This window comes from Ambystoma mexicanum, chromosome 8 (genome assembly GCF_040938575.1).
Source record: "Ambystoma mexicanum isolate Mex_15411 chromosome 8, UKY_AmexF1_1, whole genome shotgun sequence".
Taxonomy (NCBI): Eukaryota; Metazoa; Chordata; class Amphibia; order Caudata; family Ambystomatidae; genus Ambystoma; species Ambystoma mexicanum.
Genome location: NC_090929.1, coordinates 1,562,891,284 through 1,562,915,070, shown reverse-complemented (window position 1 = coordinate 1,562,915,070; position 23,787 = coordinate 1,562,891,284). Strand labels below are relative to the sequence as shown.

Sequence of the window (23,787 nt, the reverse complement as noted above, 5' to 3'; positions counted from 1 at the left end):
TGAAGTAGTCCTACAGGTTAAGTAGTCCCATTCAGGCCTCAAGAGGGCCTGGATGTAGCAGCAAGGTCTGCATCAGGTAAGTGTGCACCCAAGCCCTTAAACACATATCCTCTTCTATGAGCCTGGCGCCTAAGGCGCCAGGACTGGGGTCCGCTATGAGCCTGGCGCCTAAGGCGCCAGGACTGAGTCCAAAGGGCCCCGACTTGGGCCCGCTGAGACTTCCCTGGGGAAAATGATGTCTGCCTCTGGGGTTGCTGGGCCCGGCCTGGCTCCTTAGAGGTAGGCATCATGACAGTTTTAGTATCTCAAGTTCCATTTTATATTAAACTTGGAATCTTGGGTGTCATGAAGTTAAGCGTAACACAAGGGCATTAATACTCTAAGCTGTTTCAGAGGACATTTCAGGTAATTTTATGGTGTGTTTATATGGAAAATATTATTTCAGATTGGGAAATTTAGAGTTATTAACCCTAAATACATCTCTCACCCATGCAGATACCAGAAGAAGGTCGAAGATCCGGTGTCTGAGTATGTTGTTTTATCCACTTCACCTTTCCGCCTGGGTTGTGACAGTCTCAACTGGTTTTTAGTAGTTGAGTGTGCTACATCCTGGGTGGACTATGAGGCTTGGGTGAGCAGTGCTGTCAGGTGAGGCAGATACCACTTCAGGGAAAGTGTCTAAAGCCCCTGGCTTCTTTCAGGCAAGTAGCCAAGTCCTCCAAATGAGATTCCTTAGAAATGAGCTCTTTAGGGACAATAGTTGTGCCAAAATGTTCATACCCCAAGGGTACAATTGTCCTCATGTTCCTCGAAGATAATCCAAGAGCCTTTTTAAAATGTCCTTCGATTGTGGATTAAAGCCCAAAGTTCTTTGATAATGAAGATATCGAGCCTTTGGCTTTGATGCACTCCCTTTGGTGGAACAATATCGATGCTACTTGAGTAGGCATGTCAGTGGACTTCTGACACGGCTTTTGAGAGCGCAGATCAGAGACTTCGATGATTCCTTGCCGGCTATTGAGGGCACAGTTGGATCATTAGACTTCTTTGGCTCTTGCAAAAGACATCCATCATTTTCTGGTAGAGCTTTTCCCAATCTGCTACTGGGCCAGACTTACCTGGGAAACGTACCAATCTCTTGTCGGCGAGGAGTCAGAAGACGAAGAGCGATGGCGTGTCTTCGTTGATATTTTTTATGAAAACGAATAATAACTTAAATCACTCCTAGACCTCAACTGCTTTCGAGTGGTTGGAGTGTTTTAAGGCCTTTCAGGTGATTTGTCCCTCAAACTTCTGCCTTCAAAGGATTACCTCTTTGAAGGGGTAGTGGACAAAGATTTTGAGACCGATCAACCTAGGGCGAGTTTTGTCTTCCTCTCTTTCAAAGCCTTGTTAGTCACCAACTGGCAGGGGCTGCACTCAATGATCTTATGTTCCTATGAGGCACGAGAGGCATATCCTGTGTGGATCTGTGATCGACATCTTCGAGTCAGTCTGCACACCTCTTAAAACCTGTTTTCCGAGTAGACATACTCAGATGATCTCAATGAAATATGTAGAAGAATCGAATTGTTCCGAGAGTGTGCTGTGCATGCAGAAAAACACAACCGAGGCAACGGGTGCAGTGCGTGCTATTTATACCATCCTCAACATCACGCACAGGAATGGAAACTGAGGGACATCGACTCGACACCGCACAGTGCCCTCTGCTGTCGAAAGAATTTCCAAAGCTGCAAGCAGGATATCATTATATCAAAGATGAAGAATACATGGGAGGACACAATCCATTAGAAATAGCCTTTTGTATCTTAATACTTACTTCTTTGAAGAATTAACTGACAAAAAAGTGCTTTCATCTGTGATATTTTGTTGCAACGATCCCAAGTCTTCAACCAAAAATGTCTAAAAGTATACACATTTACCTATGGATAAGTCCGGAAGGCCTTTAAAACTTGGCTATTTACTTTTGCAAAACATATTTAGTAGCACTCTCAAGACAAGCCATAGTGCAGTATCTCGAAATTAAAATGTTTTGATCAGTTTCAAAGTGCATTAGATTTCTATTTTTAGCTTTTTTCTGTTTCTTTTTTTTAAATGTATTTGGTGGGAGGCGGGATGGACACCCTACATTACAAATTGATTGTGTTTACACAATATGATACGTTTTAACAAAAGGTGCAGCCAGGGGTGCTTTGAAGTGACAGTGTTTCTTCTCTTTTTGTAAAATGATTTACAGGGAAAGCTTCATTTATGATTTGTGACAGGGTCTATAAAAGCACATGACATACAAATGTTGTTTATCATTATTTCATTACATAGTTGGAGCTTTACTGAACGTGGGAGCAAAGCTGATCATTTGCCTGTGCTCTACTACTTGCCGTTCAGTTTGCTATGACAATGTAAGCAGTCAGGCACTAACTCAATCAGGGGCTAGAAATACTCTTTTTTGACCCCTTTCAGTCTCTGGGCCCCAACAAATCTCCCACTAATTCGGCTTAGCATAGGATTGGGACATAGTGTCTGCGAGAACAAGGTTGGTTGGCTTATACCATATGTCTTAATGATAATATCTGCTGTGCAACAAACAATGGAGAGATATCCGCCAATGTTATTTTCTCTAGCCGACTGTGATCTCTGGATACCCCTGGCAGGGGCACAGTATGCTACTCTACAGACACGCCTAGGTGCTCAAAACTATTACTACAATAGTAGAACCTATTAACATAATACAACATTTGGAGCAGTCTAAAATAAGGCTAACATAACATATAACATCACATTGCGCTGCATTGCACTCCATTCAATTACACTCCTTGAACATGTCCTCAGGGCCAACTGCATAGCTGGTCCAGAGTGGGTGTTTAAGTGCCCCAGGGCTCAGGCACAGTCCGCATATTGCACAAATGCCTCTTTTATTTGTTGCCGGTTTCTGAACCGGTGGGTTTTTATGTTATTAATTTATTTATTTTCCTAGGCTTTCAAAAACGCTGCAGTGTCTCAAAGCACCAGAAAGCAAATGTAAGGCAGCATTTTAGCAGTATATAAAAAAGTAAAACAGATTCAAAATTCCATTTTATGGGAGACACTGTTTCTTTCAAATGATACAACATGTCTCAGTTGCCAAAAAGGGTCCAAATGTTTCTTCCCATAGTTAGGAAACAACACCTCTTAATGAAAGGAAAGATCAATTTGCCCCAGGGTGGAATGAAGGAAAGATGTACTTATGGACCCTATCCTCCAAAACAGCACTCCAGTCCCATCTTTGCATTCAACTTACAGAGGAGCAAATTTCAAATCTAGAGGAGGTGAGCCTGGAGCATGGTGTGCGTTTGTGTGTAACAGCGTTTCAGTATTCTTTGTTTGGTATGCATGGCAAGTATTCTTCCTTTGCGGCATCCTGCCCTTCCACTGCTTGCCGCATCTATTTCCCGCTTTCCCATACTCTTATGTTCCTCCCTTGCTCATTTTCTTTCCTCCAGCAGATTTATATACCCCTAGCACAGTACGCCACTTCTCTCACAAGCCTAGGCACTTTGAAACAACTATGGTGGTGATTTGGTGCAGTATAAAAGCCTATTAACATATGTGCATGAGAGATTTAACAAATCACAATTTCAAGAATTGTCAGTTTTGCTAAAATGTGTGTCTAGTTTCTTAGATACAAATCTACAGCTAAACAAACACAGGGATATCTTGGACGCCTTATAATTGTATCTATTCCACAAAAGATGTTTGCGTAGGCAAGCAGACTAGAACAAAATATACATTACACATTTCCCTCATGGAAGACAGAAGATAACATCACGATATTACAACATACAAAAACACAACTGAACTGCACAGATAAATAAGGTTGTCTTTATTTCTTCTTTTTTTCAATATTTTTTAAAATTTTCTTTTTTGCCCAGCCCTACCTAAAACAAAATAAATCTACAGGACTGAAATTAAACAACCCATTTAAAGTCAGCAATAAGTTATGAATTTCATAAAGCATTTTTTAGTTATTGGGGGGTAGTTAAATTACTTCAGGTATACAAAGTTTCAAACAATGCCAAAGGTGAGGTCAATATAAGAAGATTTAATTGGAGAAAAAAAATCCTTGCATTTAAAAAAAAAAATATATAAGAAAAACAAGACCTCAGAGTGCAAGTTAGAAGTGTCATCATAAAAGAAATAATAAACGTTTCATACAATATTTTTAACAACAGCACCAGCACCTGCACAGTGGGATGGTGAACGCGATGCAAAGTGCCCTATGAGATGTGCAGGTCAAACTGACATTAGGATGTGACACGTACGTAATGGTCTACGCTACTAAATCTAGTGCGAAAACTCTTTAGAAAACATGTGGCGTGGGGTATACAAATGGGAATGGATCTACACAGAGCTGCAACATCACGTTTGACCCGGTCCAGCTGTTACAAGCGTCACTTATTTGTGCATGATAGAGAAAGGTAGCAGGTTCAAATCTTTTTGTTTACTGCCAGATCCAGCATGGCAGCGAGCCAGTGAGGATGCCCTCCATTTTGAATATACCTGTTGACGTCAAAGACCAGGACTATGAAGAGCTTCCGTTTTTTGGTTCTTCAACACACACGCATGAAAATAAAATGTTAAAGAAGAAAACCGTTTCAATGACTCGGGAACTGGGCATGGATTCCCGCACACCTCTGTTTTATTGATGCTGATGCCTTTCTCGTTTTTTTGCGTGTGTCCCAAAATTGTCAACAGCTGTGGTCAGCGCAACCTGTACCCCAGGGCAGCGCAGAGTTTAAGAGCAGGACACGGTTTGGTACTCTAGAACTAGCAACGGGTGAAAGGTACTTGCTCTAAAACATAAGTCTGACAGACATCTAAGCTGGATGGTGGTCCCTCCGACTGAGTTTCATGGTCGTCCCTCAAGGCATAGCTTCAATGTCTTTTCCTCCCAAAGGCCAAGCTTGGAAAGCCTGTAGATTCTTATATCTTTCAGCCACTCAAACAGAAGGACTGATTGTTTCAATGGTGCTCTGAGAAGTCTTTCAACGGCGTGAAAAACTCAAGACATGGTGGATACCAGTTCGACACATTTTCCCACTGGATGCCCATCGACAAAAAACAGAATTTCCTTATAGAGGGTTGAAACGCCAGTATCCTTTTTCAAATAAATAGATGTTAATTGTATCATTCAGCCCAACGCCCTTGAGTAGGTTTTTTCAAATGCATCCCTATGTACGAGATGCCCAAGCTTATAAAAACCCCTTTCAGCACCAAAGGGCTCCTTTCACAGCCTTGTCCAAAACTAAATGTATAGTTTTCCGACAATTTCTATTGAAAAGGGATACTGTGTCTCAAGCCCTTATCGGGCGAGGAATTGGATTGAAGAGGGAGTTTTGGCCACCAGTTTTTAGCTTGTCCTGTGCTGAAGTGTTCCCGTCTTCCTAGGAAGTGAAGGAGAGCTTTACGGTGGCGCTGGAATAACCTTCGTCGCTCCCTATGCTCTGCAGGCTGCTGTGATCGTCAATGTCACTAATGCTAGTTGTGCTGATATTGTCCACTTCTCCATGGGAGAATTCTGTGCTTTCAACATCCACTTCAATCTCTTCTGCAAGACAAGGAGAGGGGGTTGGTTAATATCATATGAACAATCCTTCACAATTCAGCTAGAATTTGTTGGCGAGAAAGAAAAGCTACAATCTTTAGATGAATTCATATTCTGATCAATCAAATCATTGGTAATACGCACAAATATATGTTTGGACACACAGGGACCAGATGGCTTTGCTTTTTTCAGATGTAAGTGAAACTTGGTCATAAATGTTAATGCATGAATTTTAATTTAAAAATACTGTAATGCAAGGTAAATCCATCTGTATTGGAGCGCCCATCCCATAATTGGGAATCTGAACATTTACGGCTAGAATTGCCAGTGAGTATCTCTGAGTTGAACCTGTTAACTTACAGCAGAACAACAAAGTTTAACTAAGGGAGAAAATGTGGAGCCGCTCGGCGTGTTACTGATATGCCTGTGATTATCTCCGCACTTGCTCAAGTTTTAGGGGTGGGAATCAGGTATTTCATAACAAATCTTCGTAGATCGGGACAAGAATGTCAATATTTAACAGAATATAAGTAATTACTTCATCTCACGCAGTTTACTCCAGTTGAATTACACCACTTAAATAACCCTTTAGATATATAACACTATAGGCCTCATTATGAGTTTGGCAGTAAATCCACCAAATGACTGCCATACTTGATTACAGTTACCGTCACTTGGTCCTGTGGATTTACAGTGGGATCACAAGTGGTGGTAGGGCAGTATAAGTCACCATTTTCAGAGTTCATAAAACACCATGGGGATTTTGGCAGAATTACTGCTGGTGGGAATTCCACCGATGTTTGCCAGTAAGGTGGAGGATTTACCACCAGCTTTTTACTTGTGGTAAATCCCAATCCTTACCACAAAACGTGTAGTACGCCGGTGTGTTAATGCAGCAGTAATAGTACTAATGCCACATTACCCACACCGCCATACTTGTTATGTGGTCCTATGTTTGTTCTTATAAATTATATGTATAATTCACACCATGCAACCATGCTCAAAAGCAATATGGCAGGGTTTTATTTCATCATTCATCCATCATGTATAGACTGATGTCATTAGAAAACTGTATGAGTTACGACTAAAATATTTAATCTGGCTAAACCCATGGAACGCATAGCAGTGTTCAGATTCAAAAGAAACAACTAGCGTCAACAGTCTTTCGATTTATCAAAAGTGCTTTACAAAGTCTGGAACAGGATACAGAACAAATATTTGGCTAGTATTGACTGTATATCTCCCTCCCTAGATGGATACTTCACGGGTTGTCTATATCTGAAGGGGAATAAAACCATCTATTCTTGGGACAATCAATTTTTATTAAGTCTCCGCACTTTTTCAAAATGAGTTTACCTAAGGATTCTCCCTTTCATGAAGACAGTTTCTATTTTTTTGGATGCCTTTATTCATTAATATGCAGGAACAGTCCCGCAGATATTTATGTCCCAGCCAGGCTCCCTCTTTGGTAAATAGGTAATATTTGCTGCGACCATGTGCAATAGCTCTTAAACTATAGTGCTATTTCATGGGGTTCATAGTCTTTAGACTGTGAACCAGAAGTTAGAGGCACAAAAGGTCATGCACAGAAGTGTGACATGGTGTGCGTCGGGCTTCTGGGTTCAGGGCCTTCAGGCGTATGTGGCATCCGGCAGTCTCCATTTGCAGATGGAGGCTGCCGGATACCACATAATTTGAGGACGGCGGTGGTGGGCGGAGATGGCTGTGAAAAGGGACCGAGAAAAGGGAGTAAACAAAAAAATAAACCTGCGGGTGCAGCCTTTTCGAATCTGCAACCAAGGTCGGTCTTTTTTTTCATAGCCTTCAGGCATTTTATAGTACACAGCTGGTCTGAATAATGTGCCCACCTCCCTTTCCTCAATCCATTACGGAGTGAGAAAAGAGAGGCTGGGGGAATTGGAGAAAAGCGGAGTTCCAGTCAAAAAGCACAATAACTCCCTTAGCAGGGATGGCAGTGCTCCATATGCACAGATCACACCGCTTCGTACTTGCCATGAGAGAAGTAGCATTTCCCAAATGTCTAGGGGTGAGTGCAAATTGTGTGGTCTGGGTTGAAGCAAAGGAGAGTAGCGCACTAAGGAGATCATTTTCAGACCAGCTAGAAGAACAAGTTACTTCTTACCTTGTAACGTTCTTTCGATGGGATGTTCCTCCGACGTATTCCTTATCTTTGATAGATCATCTCCCAGCTTGCAAGCTGGGAGATGATCTATCAAAGATAAGGAATACGTCGGAGGACACAATCCCTTCGAAGAACACGTTACTTCTTACCTTGTAACGTTCTTTCGATGGGATGTTCCTCCGACGTATTCCTTATCTTTGATAGATCATCTCCCAGCTTGCAATCTATCAAAGATAAGGAATACGTCGGAGGACACAATCTCTTCGAAATATGGAGACAATCCTATAATTTGATGTTGGGCTGTTAAATGTACTGCTTTTCATATCCCCTTTTATGAGACATTTAAACTTGGCATCATTTTAAATTTGTTATTTAAGTGATTACATTTTAATTTTTTTAAAATTATTTTTGTGGTTCTTTTTTCATTATTAAAGTTTTTTAAGCAATTAATTTATCATTTAAGAATTGCTTCATTTACACAAAGAAACAGTGAATAAGTGTCTTCTTTTGTGGGATCTGATTTCTAAAATCTTTCAACAATGCCTTACACTGAGAGTTAATACATTAAAAGGCCACAAAGAGAAGAAAATCATAGAAACATGTATCCTTGCAATTTGGCAAAGCACCCACCTCGCTCCGAATCAGAGCGATCAGAAGAAATGGTTGATCCTATGCTGTCCATCCGTATTCGCTCCAGTTCTGAAGAGCCTTGGAGCTGCTCCAATCGTCGCTTTAAGAACCTCTGCTCCCGCTCCAGGTTCTCAAGCTGATGCTGGCCTTTTCTCTCAGCTTCTTCAAGTTTCTGAAATGGAACGATGCCACTTAATTATAAGAGTCAATCAAATGCTTACTAGTAACATACAGATACATCAGGAGCAAAGATCAGGAAACAACCCACAAATCACAGGCTGCCTGCACAGATGGCTACTCGATGCAGGCAAGCATCGTCTGACTCAAGGGGCTATAACAGAGGTAGAACCTACTGTCGATGAATCAAACAGCTAACTACCATTTGTCTGAAACCAGACATTTGGACTGGCACCAATATGAGTCGAGAAAATTCAAAGCTCTGAGTGTTATTTTCATATCCTAACTTTCCATACAGTCCTAAATCAATGCATTAGCAATAAATGGCACGCACAGCCAACCATCGGATAGAACGTATCAGAACACTTCTCTTGACTGGCCTAGACTGCTGAAACCAGCACAGAATCAAGACACAAGATTGTGCCTGCAAATGCAAATAAATAAATAAGACCATATCAATGTAAGTCCCGCCATTGACAAATAGAGGATGGATGCACAGCCCAAGCATCTGGAACAATCCCAGGATACATGTGAAATGTTGCAAGTTGAAACCTGGACGGTGGGCGTCTGTCAGCTACATAACACTGCCATTTTTAACTAACCACATCGCAGTATTGGCTAACAAGCACAGACATAAACACTGATTTGATAAAAAGGGAAGTGTTGTGTGTCCACATATATTCTCCATCCACTATATGCTTCTGTGTATATAATAATTCAGATTAATAATTTAGGTTTGTGTTGTTATATAGCACTTCATCCTGGATTCCTCCTCTTTCTACTTGGTGTAGTAACAGTTATTATTACGTGATTAAATGGGACTCAATGTATTGATCTCAGAAGGTTGAAGGTCTGAGTCAGCCCTGGCGCATGATTGCAAGTCACAAAGTGCCGGCTGGCCCTGTGTCAGAGGTGACACCCTAGCCCCATCCGCAATCCACCAGGACGAAACCAGGATGTTCTCTGCAGGTATCTGAATTGATAATAAAATCCTAACTTGCACACTGTAGAACAAGTTACTTACCTCCGGTAACGTTCTTTCGACTGGATGTCTCCGGCCTGTGTCCCGCGTTTGAGGGTGCGTGGGATTTGGCCTTAGCTCGTTCTCTTTTGGCTTTCGACGGCTGGACAGGAGCATTGCTTTTTTTTTCTGTTTCGAGGGGGTCCGGGCCTCCTTCTCAAATATTTTAAGCATTCCTGTCTGAATTCCTCCCACTGAGCTGGAGTAGAGGATTTGTTTGGACAGGTTATATTTCTCTCGGGAGAAGATTCAGAAGTAGTAGTAGAAGGCTATCTACAGCGCCTTTTCTTCGAATTCCCCGATGAGGACGAAGAATGGTGCAACCTGCTCCTGGAGTGTAAACGTTTCTTTGATCCTTTCCTTGGAGGAAAGTGTCTCTCGACTCATCGGACAATCGTTTCTTTGACAGAGTCATCGAGGGGGATTTAGTTAGGTGCCTATCCACCACTTATTTCCCTGTCAGAGCCTCACCTCCGTCCTATGCAACATGCCAAGGCACCACAGACACACTCTGTGAAGATCCGTGAGGGATATCTTGGCACTCTTTTATACATTCTTAGAACCCGGTCTTTGGGGTTGAAAGAGTTTGAGACAAAGTCATTGTACTTGATCACAGTTCTAACAAGAACTGAAGCGCGCCATATTTCTCAAAGCAGCAGCTCTCGTGGAAGAATGGAACTGAAGCCAATGGGTGATGCACGTGATATATATACCGACAATGACATTGACCCTTGTATGGAAGCCCTCGAGGGACATCAAGGCGACCACATCGACGCACAGCACCCTCTGCCGAAAACATTATTCTGAAGCAGCTGAAGCTGGAAGGATATCTATCTAAAGATGAGGAATATGTTGGAGGACATAATCCATTTGAAGTTTAATTTGACCACCAATTGGAAAATCGAAATCAACATAGATGGATGTTGGCAGTGGCATGAAAACGCCTCGAGGCGCATGACTTTGCCCCCGGTAACTACTACAGCTGTAATGGCAACAGCCACAGAAGTTTAGAGAGATGTAAAGCCAGCATAGCATTGATCATGCAAAGTAAATGGTACCCCACACAAAATGGCACAGTCTAACACAACGCAGTCCCTCGCCCTGCTGCCACATAGACATGCCTTCCATTATACCTATGGCAAACCAGTCAGGGATTTTATGGGATTGCAATGCATGGGTCAATAGACAGGTCTTTTATTCGAGCTGTGGCAAAACCAGCCGGGATTTGATGGGATTCCAGTGCATTGGTCAATAGACATGTTTTATATTAGACCTGTGGCAAGATCGGCAGAGAGACAACTGTTGGAGTCATTAAAAACAGTGATTGCGACCAAAAAAGGACTGGTATGATTTTAGCCAACGTGGGCTGTCACAGGAAATGTGCTTGCAAAGTGCTTGAATTTTCAGGGAAGAACTTTATTAGCCCATTAATCTATCAATTTAAAGAGCAGGCATTCCGATATTGATGTCATTAAAGTCAGATGTCTGGAAAATGATATTCCAACATAGGCAGTGCCCACAAAGCGCTTACTTTAATTTCTCTTAAATTCTCTTTAAAACATTTTACTAAAACGTTCGTTTGGGGTTTGGTCTGGCTCATTTTGTAGAGGGTCTTGGTCACCAATTTATGTATTTATTTAAGAACAATGTGTTATTTTGAAAAAAAAATACAATGTAGGCAATAAGAGGGGGCAGAGGCAGTACTAGAGAAGAACAAGTTACTTACCCCTGTTAATGTTCTTTCGACTGGATGTTCCTTCCACATATTCCTCGTTCCACTTTTTTAATGACTTTGTGCCTTGAAACACTTGTGTATAGGCGTGTTATAAATGCTATATCATATATCATCTTTGATATTTGATATCCAGCTTCAGCAAACAATTTTCGGCAGAGGGCGCTGTGGGTCGATGCAGACGACTCGATGTCCCTTGAGGGCCTCTGTCTCAAGGATGATGTCATCGAAGGGATATATAGCATGCGCAGCGCCCGTTGGCTTCAGTCATGTTTTTTCTTACAGTAGCAATAACTGCATAACCACAGGAATTACCATACTTAACCATGAAGGAACAAAAGCTGTATTAGCATGGGAAATTCTACTGTGGGGTAGGCTGGGAGGGTGATGAGGAATACGTGGGAGGAACATCCTGTCAAAAGAACGTTACCAGGGGTAAGTAACTTGTTCTTCGAATGGATTGTGTCCTCCCACGTATCCCTCATCTTTGATACGACTCCCAAAGCAGTATTAGATTTGGTGGAGGGAGTAAGAATATTTGTTTTTAAAGGTTTTAATGAACCAAATGCAGGACAGCTTTTCCAAAGCTCCGATCCTGACCGAGGGAAGACTCCAGGCAGTAATGTTTTGTGAACGTGTGACTAGTAGATGACGTTGCTGCCTCACAAATACTCTTTATAGGTACACCCCTTTGCAGGGCTGTAGAGGTAGCCATGCCCCTGGCGGAATGGGCCCTTAATCCTTCAGGATGATCTTTGCCTGCCAGTCTAACATTCCAGGATCGCCAGAACGATCCACCTGGATAAGGTCTGTTTCGTAACAGCCTGACCTAGTTCGTGGCCTGTATAGTCAATTAAATGTTGATCGTCAATGCGAAGCTTTGACAGGCTAGATATATAAAAGCTCTGAGCTCTACGAGGGTACAACCTGTGTAATCTCTCCTCCTCCTTACCAGGATGAGGTGGGCGATAGAAAGAAGATAAAACAATGTTCACCCCTGCGTGAAAAGCAGAAATGATTTTGGGTAAGAATGAAGGATTAACCCTCAGAACAACCCTATCCTTATGGAAAAAAATAAAGGATAGCTCGGATGAAAGTGCTTGCAATTCACTCACTCTACTGGCTGTAGCTAGAGCTACCAGGAGAATGGTTTCAAAGGTTAACAACCTTAATGGACATGAGTGTAAATGTTCAAAGGGTGCACACATTAGAAATGTTAATACCCGATTAAGGTCCCAAATTGGAACCTGGAAAGGAGATGATGGAACACTTTGGTGAGCCTCTTCAGAAATCGTGCCACCAGTGGAATCTTGAAATATGAACATTCTTCAGACGAGCGCTTAAAGATGGACAGCGCTGCCAAATAGCCTTTAATAGTTCCAACCTGGAGCCCCAGATTGGCTAAGGGATAGTACAACGGATAACACATCAGATGTTTTCCACAGAAAAGGGTACAATGTCTTGAGCCCTCACCTCGGGTAGCAAGCTCTTTCCCAAGGATGCATCCAGAACAACTCTGATGAACTGGAGCTTTTGAGAAGGTGGCATATGGGACTTCCTGTAATTATGGGACTTCCTGTAATTGAGGGAGAAGCCCAGTCTGTGAAGAGAGTGGCAGGGGATGCTGAGATGATCTAGGACTTGTTCGGAAGAATGCGCCCTGGTCAACCAATTGTCCAGGTAAGGGTAGATGTGAATCCCTCCTCTCCTGAGACTTGCTGCTACCACCGCCATCAGTTTGGTGCAAACCCTCGGGCGGAGGTCAGCCCATATGGCAGAATTCGAAACTGATAATGAGAAACACCAACTGCGAACCTCAGGTATTTTCTGTGCTTGAGATGGATTGGCATATGAAAATAAGCATCCTGAAGGTCCAATGACACCATCTAATCCTGGAGTTGGAGGGCCTGAAGGATAGGAGAAAATGTGACCATCTTGAACTTGTCCTTCCTGAGGAACTTGTTCTAGTATCTCAAGTTCAAGATGGGTCTCAGTCCTCTGTCCTTCTTGGGTATTAGGAAACATGGGGAATGACAACCCTTGTTCCTCTCCGCTACAGGCACCGGCTCTATGGCGCCTTTCTCTAGCAGGGTTAAGATTTCCTGCACAAGGAGCGGATCTGTAATTCTCAAAGAGTGGCTCCCCGGTGGATTGCTCTGAGGTCCCTGTATGAAAGGAAGGCAGTACCCGTGGGCTATGGTTTCCAATGGCCAAGCATCCATAGTCATGTTTTGCCATTCCTCTCGAGGCTGAGACAGTCTGCCCCCCCACTGGTAAGTTGCGACTCAAGACCTCAGAGAGGTTTTTGAGGCAGCTGATGCAGTAGCAAATCAATGGTAAAGATGCCCCTGCTTGAGCTGGCTTCGCACCTCTCCCTTGTCCACCACGAGGGAACTTTCTTTGGCCTCTTTGAACAGCCATTCCTCTCACTCTTCCAACTTTGGAGTAGGTGCGAAAAGATCTACCCCTCCAAGTCTGTCCACTAGGGGCGAAAAGGCTGAGACTGCCTAATAGCGGCACCTAAAGATGTTGCTGCCGCCTTGGAGGTCTGCAACCTCAAGGCTTTTGTCAACCTTGTTGCCAAAACGGTGAGATCCATCAAAGGGCATGTTGAGGAGTCTGGATTGCACATCCGCCGCAAAACCCGACTTCCTCAACCACACAAATCTGTGTATAGCGGTGCTAGTAGCCATGGCTCTGCTGATGCTGTCAGCAGAATCCAGACCTGACTGAAGAGACTCACACATGGCTTCTTTGCCGTCTCTAATTATGCCTAAAAACCTGTCTCTTAATCCCCTTCAGGAATGTGCTCTGCCACCACAGAAATGCAGGCTCAGAGAAAATGTAAATTTTTCAAAGGCACATGTGGAGTTGGCTGATTTGAGCGCCATACTTCCTGCAGAAAATACAGTTCTTGCCATCCATCTACTCTTTTGTCATCCCTATCTGGAGGGACGGCAGGGTAAGCTGCTTGCTTAGAAGTTATGTTAGCTGCCTGTACCACCGGACTCTCTGGAGTGGGGTGTTTAGACAGGTAGTTGGGGTCACTACTGGAAGGCAGTATTTCTTGGCCAAATTTGTATTCACAGACGGATTGGTTTCTGGCATCTTCCAATTCGCTGCCACCCTTTTTTGGAGAGCACTGTGGAAAGTAATGACTTGGGACCCTTATCCAGGATGTCCGCCAGATCATCCTGCTCAAATGGTAACCGATGTCTACTCCACCCCATATATTTCACTACCGTGGACATGAGCTGTCTATATGACGCATCAGCATGCTCCCCAGCTTCTGGTCTTCCAGACTCTAGCTGAGGTGAGGTGTCCACCCCACTGGCTGTCTGCAGATTACCATAAGGTCTTTCAACCTTGATTCCTCAGAGATGAAACTTTCAGGCACATGTGGTGTGATAAATTGGAGGCCAAAGGGTGCATCGTTGTCTGAGGGTTCATTCTCTTTATATATTGAGCTAAGGGACTTAAAATACTCCTTCCTTGGTAAAGGCACATATGTTTTTTCAGGTATCAAGGGTTTGATGAATAATGGAATCAACGCTGGAGGAGCCGCCAAAACTTTTTTAAATGGCGCCATAGGTTTTTATGGGGCGTTCGACGTCGATGGCGCAGCTGGCATGGATGCCGTCGGCGTCGAAGGTGACACTGATTTTGAGGGATTGGCTGGCGTCGAAGGCGCAGCTGGCATCGATGACGTTGATGGTGTCGTCGACCTCGACTTGTGCTTATGCTTTCGTCTCGACGGATGCTTCGATGATACATCATCGCCTCGACGGCTCTCAATGAGGATCAGGCTCGAGGGTGCGCAGGATTTAGGTCGAGCCCTTTCCTTACTGACTTCTTTTGAAGGTGCATGGCTTGCCAGGGGTTTCTGCTTTTCAAATATTTTGAGCATTTCTGCTCCAAACGCTTCCCATTGGTCAGGAATGGATTTTTTTGTGGTGCAAGAGACCCTCTCATGGGAGATGTCTGCCGATGAAGGCGACCTATGGTGCCTCTTTTTGGACTTCTTTGACGATGATGTGGTGGCCTCGATCACGACCTCTTAACTTTCTTCCTCTGAGGAGAGTCGTCTCTCGACTCGTCGCTCAAAGGTTTTTTGGTCAGGGTAGATGATTTGGTGTTTCGACCTACCGCCAATTTCCCCTTTCGTTCCTTCGGGGCCTTTCCGGTAATCGACATGGATCGGGCAATGACATTTTCGGTTCACAATCTCGACACTTCTTGAAACCGGTCTTTGGGGTAGTCGGTGTCGACAAAGGAGACATATTCGCGTAAGATAGTAAAGAAGCGTGCCGTATTTCTTGAAGCTATAGCATCCGCAGAAAAACGGATGTGAAGCCAACTGGCGCTGTGCGTGCTATATATGTCTTCGATGCCATCATCCTCGAGACGTAGGCTTTCCAGGGACAACAAGTCGTCTGCATCGATGCACAGCGCCCTCTGCCGAAAAAAAAAAACATGTTTTTCCGAAGCAGCTGAAGCTGGATATCAAATATCAAAGATGAGGACTGTGTGGGAGGACACAATCCATTTGAAAGGTGCCTTTGCACAAGAGCATTGTTTTTCAGGCCAATTTGTACTTATTTACATGGCCACATGGTCCACGCCCATTGATTCTCATTCCATAACAGTGTTGTGGTGATGCCTCTTCGCTGAGAGGAATAAATGACAGTCCACCAACAAAGTAGACCTAGCTGTGATCTGAGATCTTTTTGTCTTCGCAAGTGGTTGTGGAGTGTGAGACCAATGGGGAACCCCCTGCACTGGGGGTGTTTGAGGGATACACCTGACAGCAGTGCACAGAGACACACTCCTGTTTTTAATCATAGTTTACTAATTTGTGGTGGCTAACAGGCTCTGCTAGACTAGTTCCACAAAACAACAAAACCTTTCAAGATATCAGGCATAGAGTGCCTACGTGACTTAACTGTGCATTCTCAAGATTAAACATAGGTCCTGTGCAGGGCAGGAAAGTTCAACTGCCCAGATTAGAAGGAGGTCGATAGACTTCCCTGGACTGGGCATGGAGGCAGAAGATGCAGGCTACAATTCTGGAATGGCAGGGTTGGACCCCGTAAAGCTTGCGCTGATAATAAAGAAGACAAATACGTTCATATAAAGGATTTAATTTGTGATTTAAGTAGGTCAGCTGACACGACAATCCAATTGGCAAAGTGGAGCTGGTTCCTTGGCTCAGTTGAGAGTTTTGTGACGAGCCACAGGTATCTGTGGCTTGGCGATCCTATAGAAGTTGTCCCTGGTGGGCTGCTGTGCCTTTTGGCTGCTGTTCTCCTCAGCTTCTCTGGATAGATACATGCGGCTCGCTGCAAAACACTCAACCGAGCCACGGAACCGGCTCCACTTTGCCAACAGAATTGTCCAACCAGTAAGCCAGTCACCCATCAACCATGGACAGCCAAGTGTCAATTTAACCTTAAGAAAGACCCTGATGGGTCAAAACATGTGTTGGCTGACCTACTTAAATCACTAATTAAATACTGTATATGAAAAACTAGAACAACATAATTTTCCTTATTATCAGGGCAAGCATTACGGGGTCTAACCCTTTCTTGCTAATACAAGAGGTGTGAGCAACACCTCTCCCTCCCGTGTACTTGCTGCTAATCCTCCAATTATCAAAACTTAAAACAATATAGCTAAAGACTCAGTGCTGCGCTTGTTAATTCAGACTCTAGTGCCCACTTTAGCCTAATTTTGGAATTACGTCAGGCAACATTAAGAACCCTGATCAATGGATGAATGGCTGGGCAGGTAATGCAGCATTTTCGGAGGACTTCCTCAGATCAAGGGGCTAGAGGGGACAGGCTCCAACAGCTCCAGTCACTAGATATCCAGCAGAGACCTTATGAAGAAGGGGCGGCTCCCAGCTCCCTAATGAGCCTGCGATGGAGCCACGGCATGGAGCTGAGCCTTTAAGGTGGTGCACCTCCTTGACGTTCTCGGTCTTGGTTCCCAATTAGCCAATAGAGACAATGTAGAAAGATGTGATCCTTCCTGACCTATGGATCACCTGTATGATTGTCTAGAGTAAAACTAAAACCGGTAGTGCACAGCCAGATGGAGTCGCCATACTAACTGGTATAGATACATGTGAAGATTGATCTTCACCCCAACTCACCCCCCCCCCCTAGAACTGACCCAAAAACCGTCACCTAAAATGCCTGCTCAGTAACAATACAAGGCTGATGCTTTACGGAGGGACGGGTGAAATTTACTCACACCGCATTGCACTGAAGACTGTTTCCACACTTTTTAAAAACTGCTTTTTACCACAAAAATCACGGGGAAATCGCTCTCAACCCTCCTTACCCCCTACCTTTCTATATACAAAACTCAAACCCCTACTCCCGCATCTACATTTTTGAAGTAGAAAAAGATATTGCGTGGGAAGGGAATAGTTTCTTACCTGTAACTCCATTTCTCCAGCATTGGTATCTTTCATGGATTCACATGCTTTGAATATTCCCCGTCGTCAGGCTGGGAATCCCCGGTACATTATATAGACCCTTTCCCGTAGGAAAACTTTTTCGACGCTTATGCGTCCTATCCACCTCGTTTTGTATCATGCGTGCCCGTGCCGTCAGGACGTCATGATATAAATACAGGCCCCGCCCCCGCGCTCCCTCAGATTTCGGCCCCCAAAGTAGTGGGGGAACCGGTTTGCATGATCAGGGGAGGCAGGTGGGCGCATGTGAATCCATGAAAGATACCAATGCTGGAGAAATGGAGTTACAGGTAAGAAACTATTCCCTTCTCCAGCATTGGATCTTTCATGGATTCACATGCTTTGAATAGATTACATAGCAGTACTACACCCAAGAGGAGGTGTGCATGCAAACCCCTATACATTCTTCGCAAAAGGCCGTTCCCTAAGATTATGTATACATCAGTAATAGTTTACATAGGGAAAAAACGGACCACATACAGTCATAAATTCCACAGGATGCCACCCCGCAGCCGGGGCTTACCTTACTGGAATAGGTGTCGAAGCACCGCCTGTCCCATCCGGGTGTCTTCGGCATGTTGCTGCGACAGGCAGTAATGGCGGGTAAAGGTGTGTGTAGTCGCCCAGGTAGCCGCCATGCAGATGTCCCCTAGAGGGACTCCGGCCCACAGTGCCGTCGACGATGCCGCTGCTCTAGTTGAATGAGCTCTTGGCCGTCGTAGAAGAGGCTTCCCTGCCTTGGAATGGCAGTACGAGATGGTAGATGACACCCATCTTGAAAGTCCTTGCTTTGAAATGGCTTTTCCTCTAGCACCCAACCCATAGGCCACAAACAGCTGTCTCGTTTCTCTGAACGGTTGCGTACGATGAAGATAAAACTTGAGAGCCCTTTTTACATCCAATGTGTGTAGCATGCGCTCCGCTCCCGAGCATGGCTCCGGAAAAAACGTAGGCAACACGATAGAAGAGTGTTTATGAAACACCGAAGGAGCTTTTGGTATGAACTGTGGGTTAGTGGCTAGGACTACCTTGGTCTTGAAAAATCGTAAGTATGGTGGGTCCACCATTAGAGCCTGAACTTCTGAGATACGTCGGGCTGAAGTGATGGCCACCAGGAAGGCCAATTTCCACGACAGAAACTTCAGAGACGATGATGACATTGGCTCAAACGGAGGTTTCATAAGAGACGTTAAGATCAGATTGAGGCTCCACTCCGGTGGAAATTTCTTCTCTGGAGGGAAACTCCGAAAGAGGCCTTTAAGGAAGTGCTTAATCAGGCGGTCGCTGAACAATGGTGCCGAGTGCCGTCGACGAGTAAACCTGGAAATGGCTGCTAGGTGTACTTTTATTGACGACACCGACAGGCCCATTTGAGCTAATAACAGCAAGTATGGAAGGAGCTGTTCCGGCCTAATCGATTGCGGGGCCAAACCTGGTTGATCCTCACACCATTGACAGAACCTTTTCCATTTGTACGCGTATGAGGCGTTTGTGGAAGGTGCTCTTGCCGCTTGCAGGATACGTCGACAGTCCTCCGGAATCGTTAGCCGACCAAATTCGGCGAAGTCAGGAGCCAGGCCGTCAACTTGAGGCTGTCCGGGTCGTGATGCCAAACGACACCCTCCTGTCGAGACAGAAGGTCGGGGGTCTTCTGGAATCTCATCGGTTCCGCCGCCGCTAAGTGTAGTAGGTCTGAAAACCACACTTGTCTGGCCCAGTATGGGGCCACCAGAATTACCCGACATGGGTACCTGAGGATCCATTGCAACGTCCTCCTGACAAGGGGAAAAGGAGGAAATGCGTACAGGAATTTGTTCGTCCATGGGAATGAGAACGCATCCCCCAGTGAGCCCTGCTGAGGCCATCTGCTTGCGTACTGATGGCATTTCTTGTTGTTCTTCGTTGCAAACAGGTCTATGGAAGGGTGTCCCCATTCCTTGAATACTTGTTGAAGTTGTTGGTCGTTCAGCACCCATTCGTGAACTTCGTTCATTTCTCTGCTGAGGGCATCGGCTTCCACGTTTTTCACTCCTGGTAGGTGAAATGCTAAGATTTGTATGTTGTGTTGAAGGGCCCAATGCCAGATTTTCTGTGCCTCTGTCGATAGGGACCTGGAACGTGTCCCTCCTTGTTTCCTCAAGTAGAACATCGTAGTGGTGTTGTCCGTCATGACACGCACCACCGAGTCCCTCAGTTGCGGAAGAAAAGACTTCAGAGCCCATCGCACTGCTCTCAGTTCTAGCAGGTTGATATGCAGGGAGGACTCCTGCAAAGACCACTGGCCTTGTACCTGTAACATATCCAGATGAGCTCCCCATCCGCTCAGCGATGCATCCGTCACCACCGTCTTTTGGAACTCTGGTTCCAGTAGAGGCATCCCTCTCGTTAGGTGAGTAGACACTTTCCACCAGCCGAGTGCTTGAACTAGTTGTTCGTCGACGACCAGTCTGTCGGACCAGCGACCTCTGCTCTGTGCCCAACGGTCCGCTAGAAATTCCTGGCAAGGCCTCATAAACAGACGGCAGTTGTTTATTAACGGAATGCAGGACGACATGGTCCCTAGCAGGGACATGTACTTGCGCACAGAGACTCTGGTACCGCCGCTCCATTCCGACGCCTTGTTTTGAAGTTTCTGAATTCTTTCGCTGGATGGTTTCACCAGGCTTGTGTGCGTATGAAACTCCGCTCCTAGAAAGACCAAGGTCCTCGAAGGCTCTACTGAGGACTTGTCGAAGTTTATTGCGAAGCCCAGTTCCTGTAAGATGGACATTGTGGCTCGTAGACTGTCTCGTGTTTGTTCCTTGGATGACCCTCTGATTAGCCAGTCGTCTAGATATGGATAGACATGATGACCATCCTTCCTTAAATGGGCCGCTATAGGGGCCAAGCACTTGGTGAACGTCCTGGGGGAGGACTTGAGCCCGAACGGGAGGACCTTGAACTGAAAATGCTTTCTCCCGACGACGAATCTTAAATATCTCCTGTGTCGTGGGCGTATTGGGATGTGAAAATAAGCATCCTGAAGGTCTAGTGAAGAGAGATAGTCCATGGGTTGCACCGATCTGATAACCTCTTGGAGTTTTAGCATTTTGAATTTTTGGCTCTTTAGCCACTTGTTGAGTACCCTCAGGTCGAGAATGGGCCTCCATTTGCCGTTTGGCTTTTTGACAACAAAGAACCTGGAATAAACTCCTTGGCCTTCCTGTGCCACAGGAACTCTCTCTACCGCCCCTTTTCGCAACATAAGCTCCGCCTCTTGTCGTAGGATTTGGAGGTGGGGCTGTGTCGAGAATAAAGGAGGAAGACGCGGAGGCTTGTCTTTGAATTGCAGCGCATGACCCATGCGAATCGTGTCTAGGACCCATCGATCTTTGGTGATGCATTTCCATCGGTCGAAGTGATGAGAGACTCGACCCCCCAGGACGTTCCGAAGGCCGTCATTGGTTGCTGGTTTGCTTGTTCTTCGTTGACGACGGACCTGAGCCTCGCCGCCTGGAGGCTTGATAGTCCCTGCTTCCACGTGCCGACTGGGACGCTCGTCTGAACCCTTGTGAAGAGTACGAGGGCCTGTTAAATCCACGGTCCCTCGAGGCTCCAAAGCGGGAGTTTCCAGAAGCACCTCTGAAAGGGCGAAAAGAGCGAAAATTTCTACCCGTTTGAAGGACGCCGAGGGACCTAGCAGTATCCGTGTCTTCTTTCATCCCTTTCAGCGCTTCATCAACCTTTTCGCCAAACAGGTGCTCCCCTTCGCATGGCATGTCCAGGACTTTGTACTGTACTTCAGGACGGAAAGTAGTACATTTGAGCCACGCTTGTCGACGAAGCACTACTCCATGGTTGATTTGTTTGAAACCAGACTCTGCTAGGTCCACTGCGATATTAATAGCGTGGTTCGAGGCCTCCTCGCCGTCCCGCACCAGTAACATAGCTGCTTTTCGGTGTTCGTCTGGCAGGTGTTCTAGGATAGGGGCTAATTTGTGCCACATTTCCCTATCATATCGTGACACGATCGCTAAGGAATTGGCTGCTCTTACTGTCGTCGCTCCGACCGAGAGCACCTTCTTTCCAAATGCGTCCTGCCTCCTAGCCTCGCTTTCCGGTGGCGTTGAACATTTCTGCTGGACCCTGGCCTTCCTAGCTGCTGCCGCCGACACCACCGAGTCAGACAAAGGCTGTGATGTTAGACATTTTGGAGTGGACTCAGGAGCTTTAAACTTTTTCTCGATCCGTCCCTTTATGGCTGGTTCCGAGAACGGATGGCGCATCGTTTTGAGACCTTCTTGCCACACGTGGTCAAGGATTGGGATGGCAAATACCGATTTTCTCCTTTGACCCATATGGTCAAAAAGGAAACAGTCTTTCCTCTGCTCCTCAGGAATCAAGCCGAATTCGGAACACGCTTTCCCCATCATTGCATGGAAGGCTCCCACATCATCAGGGGGAGATGGCTGTGTCTGGCTCCTCGTAGACTCCAATTCTACATCCGAATTCCATGTCGGGTCCCTCGACGGTGACAGGGAGATGTCTGACCCAGAGTCATCATGTATAGAGTCGGACTCCGACAACTCACCCTCCTCCTGAGCTCGAGGACGATCTTTTACCGCCTGGGGAGCCGATGGGTGATTCGTCGACGAGCGAGCCGTACAAGTTTGCTCGTCGACGGAAGGTACAGACAGAAGTGACGATGACGTCCCAGGTTGAGGGAACTGGGTATCCAGCCGCTGTAGTAGCTTCTGAAGAGTATTAAGCACATCCAGAGACAAAACTGTCTGGGGGTTCAGCAACGTGGATGATATAGGTACCATACCCCCGCTCGCACTCGTCGCCGTCGTCGTCGACGTGGAAGGCCGTAAGCCTAAATCCAATGGCTGCAGAACCATGTCACCTTCCCCTTCCGCCGAGCAGGCCGTGTCTGGCTGCAGTAAGACCTCAGGGGGGATCGGGTCATAGACCTCAGGCAGCCAAGCCATAGACTGAGTTTCCGTCGACGAAGGAATCCCAACCGCTGCTGCTTGAACGGTAATAGGCATCGTCAACGACACCGAGGTCGACGAGGAAGTCGTCGTCGTCGAGCCTTTAGACTTCGTTGTCGATTTTGATGCCGACTTCCCGGCTGAAGCTTCTCGACTCACGGAAGACCTGGGACGGTCCCCTGAGGAGGATTTAGACAGCGCCAGCCTCTCCGTCTTAGATGATGAGGAGGAGGAGGGCTTTTTATGAGATGAGGAGGATCCAGCATGTTTCCCCTTATGCTTGTCCTCAGGGCGAATTTCTGCTGGCCGCACCTTCTTCGATGGAGGCTCCGACTTGCTCCTGGAGGCCGTGGAGCCAACTTCCGAAGCCGGGTAGGCACCCGCTCCGTCATTAAGCCAGTCGACCAGCCTTCTTTTACGGTCCTTAAGGGTTTTTTGGGAGAAACCCTGGCATATCTCACATGTATCCGCCGCGTGGTGCGGGTGGAGACAGTAGATACAGTCCATGTGGCCGTCTCCTTCATAAACCTTTTTGAGGCCACAGGTTGCACATGGGCGAAATAACGCCTTTCCAGACATAATTCTCCAGATTTGAACTTCGCTTACGCGAAACAGACAAAAAAACAATCTAGTTATCACTAGTAGTAACACGAAGATCCCACTGCTTTGAAAGACGGTTGAAATCTGAGGGAGCGCGGGGGCGGGGCCTGTATTTATATCATGACGTCCTGACGGCACGGGCACGCATGATACAAAACGAGGTGGATAGGACGCATAAGCGTCGAAAAAGTTTTCCTACGGGAAAGGGTCTATATAATGTACCGGGGATTCCCAGCCTGACGACGGGGAATATTCAAAGCATGTGAATCCATGAAAGATCCAATGCTGGAGAAATGGAATGCAAACAAAGTGGGGAATACCTAAATGGCAAGTGAATGTTATAAATTGTATCAAACAAGCTTATGCTGGGACCAGACCTGAAGTGAAAGTCGTTACACGCACTGTTTATAACGGTAGGCTTCTATCAAGTGAAATCAATTTCTCGCAGT

General features: G+C 45.6%; 1 protein-coding gene across 2 annotated transcripts in view; it reads right to left on the bottom strand.

Annotated features, from left to right (window-relative positions):
- Positions 1 to 3,836: 3,836 nt before the first annotated feature.
- The window catches only part of MXI1 (MAX interactor 1, dimerization protein), a 203,630-nt gene continuing 183,679 nt past the window's right edge, over positions 3,837 to 23,787 (bottom strand). For both annotated transcript variants that reach the window (XM_069611766.1, XM_069611767.1), the window contains exons 5-6: positions 8,355 to 8,526; positions 3,837 to 5,584 (exon numbers count right to left, since the gene is read on the bottom strand). In XM_069611766.1, the coding sequence (XP_069467867.1) occupies positions 5,421 to 5,584; positions 8,355 to 8,526 (336 nt within the window). In that variant the 3' untranslated portion in view covers positions 3,837 to 5,420. The remainder of the gene's footprint in view (positions 5,585 to 8,354; positions 8,527 to 23,787) is intronic.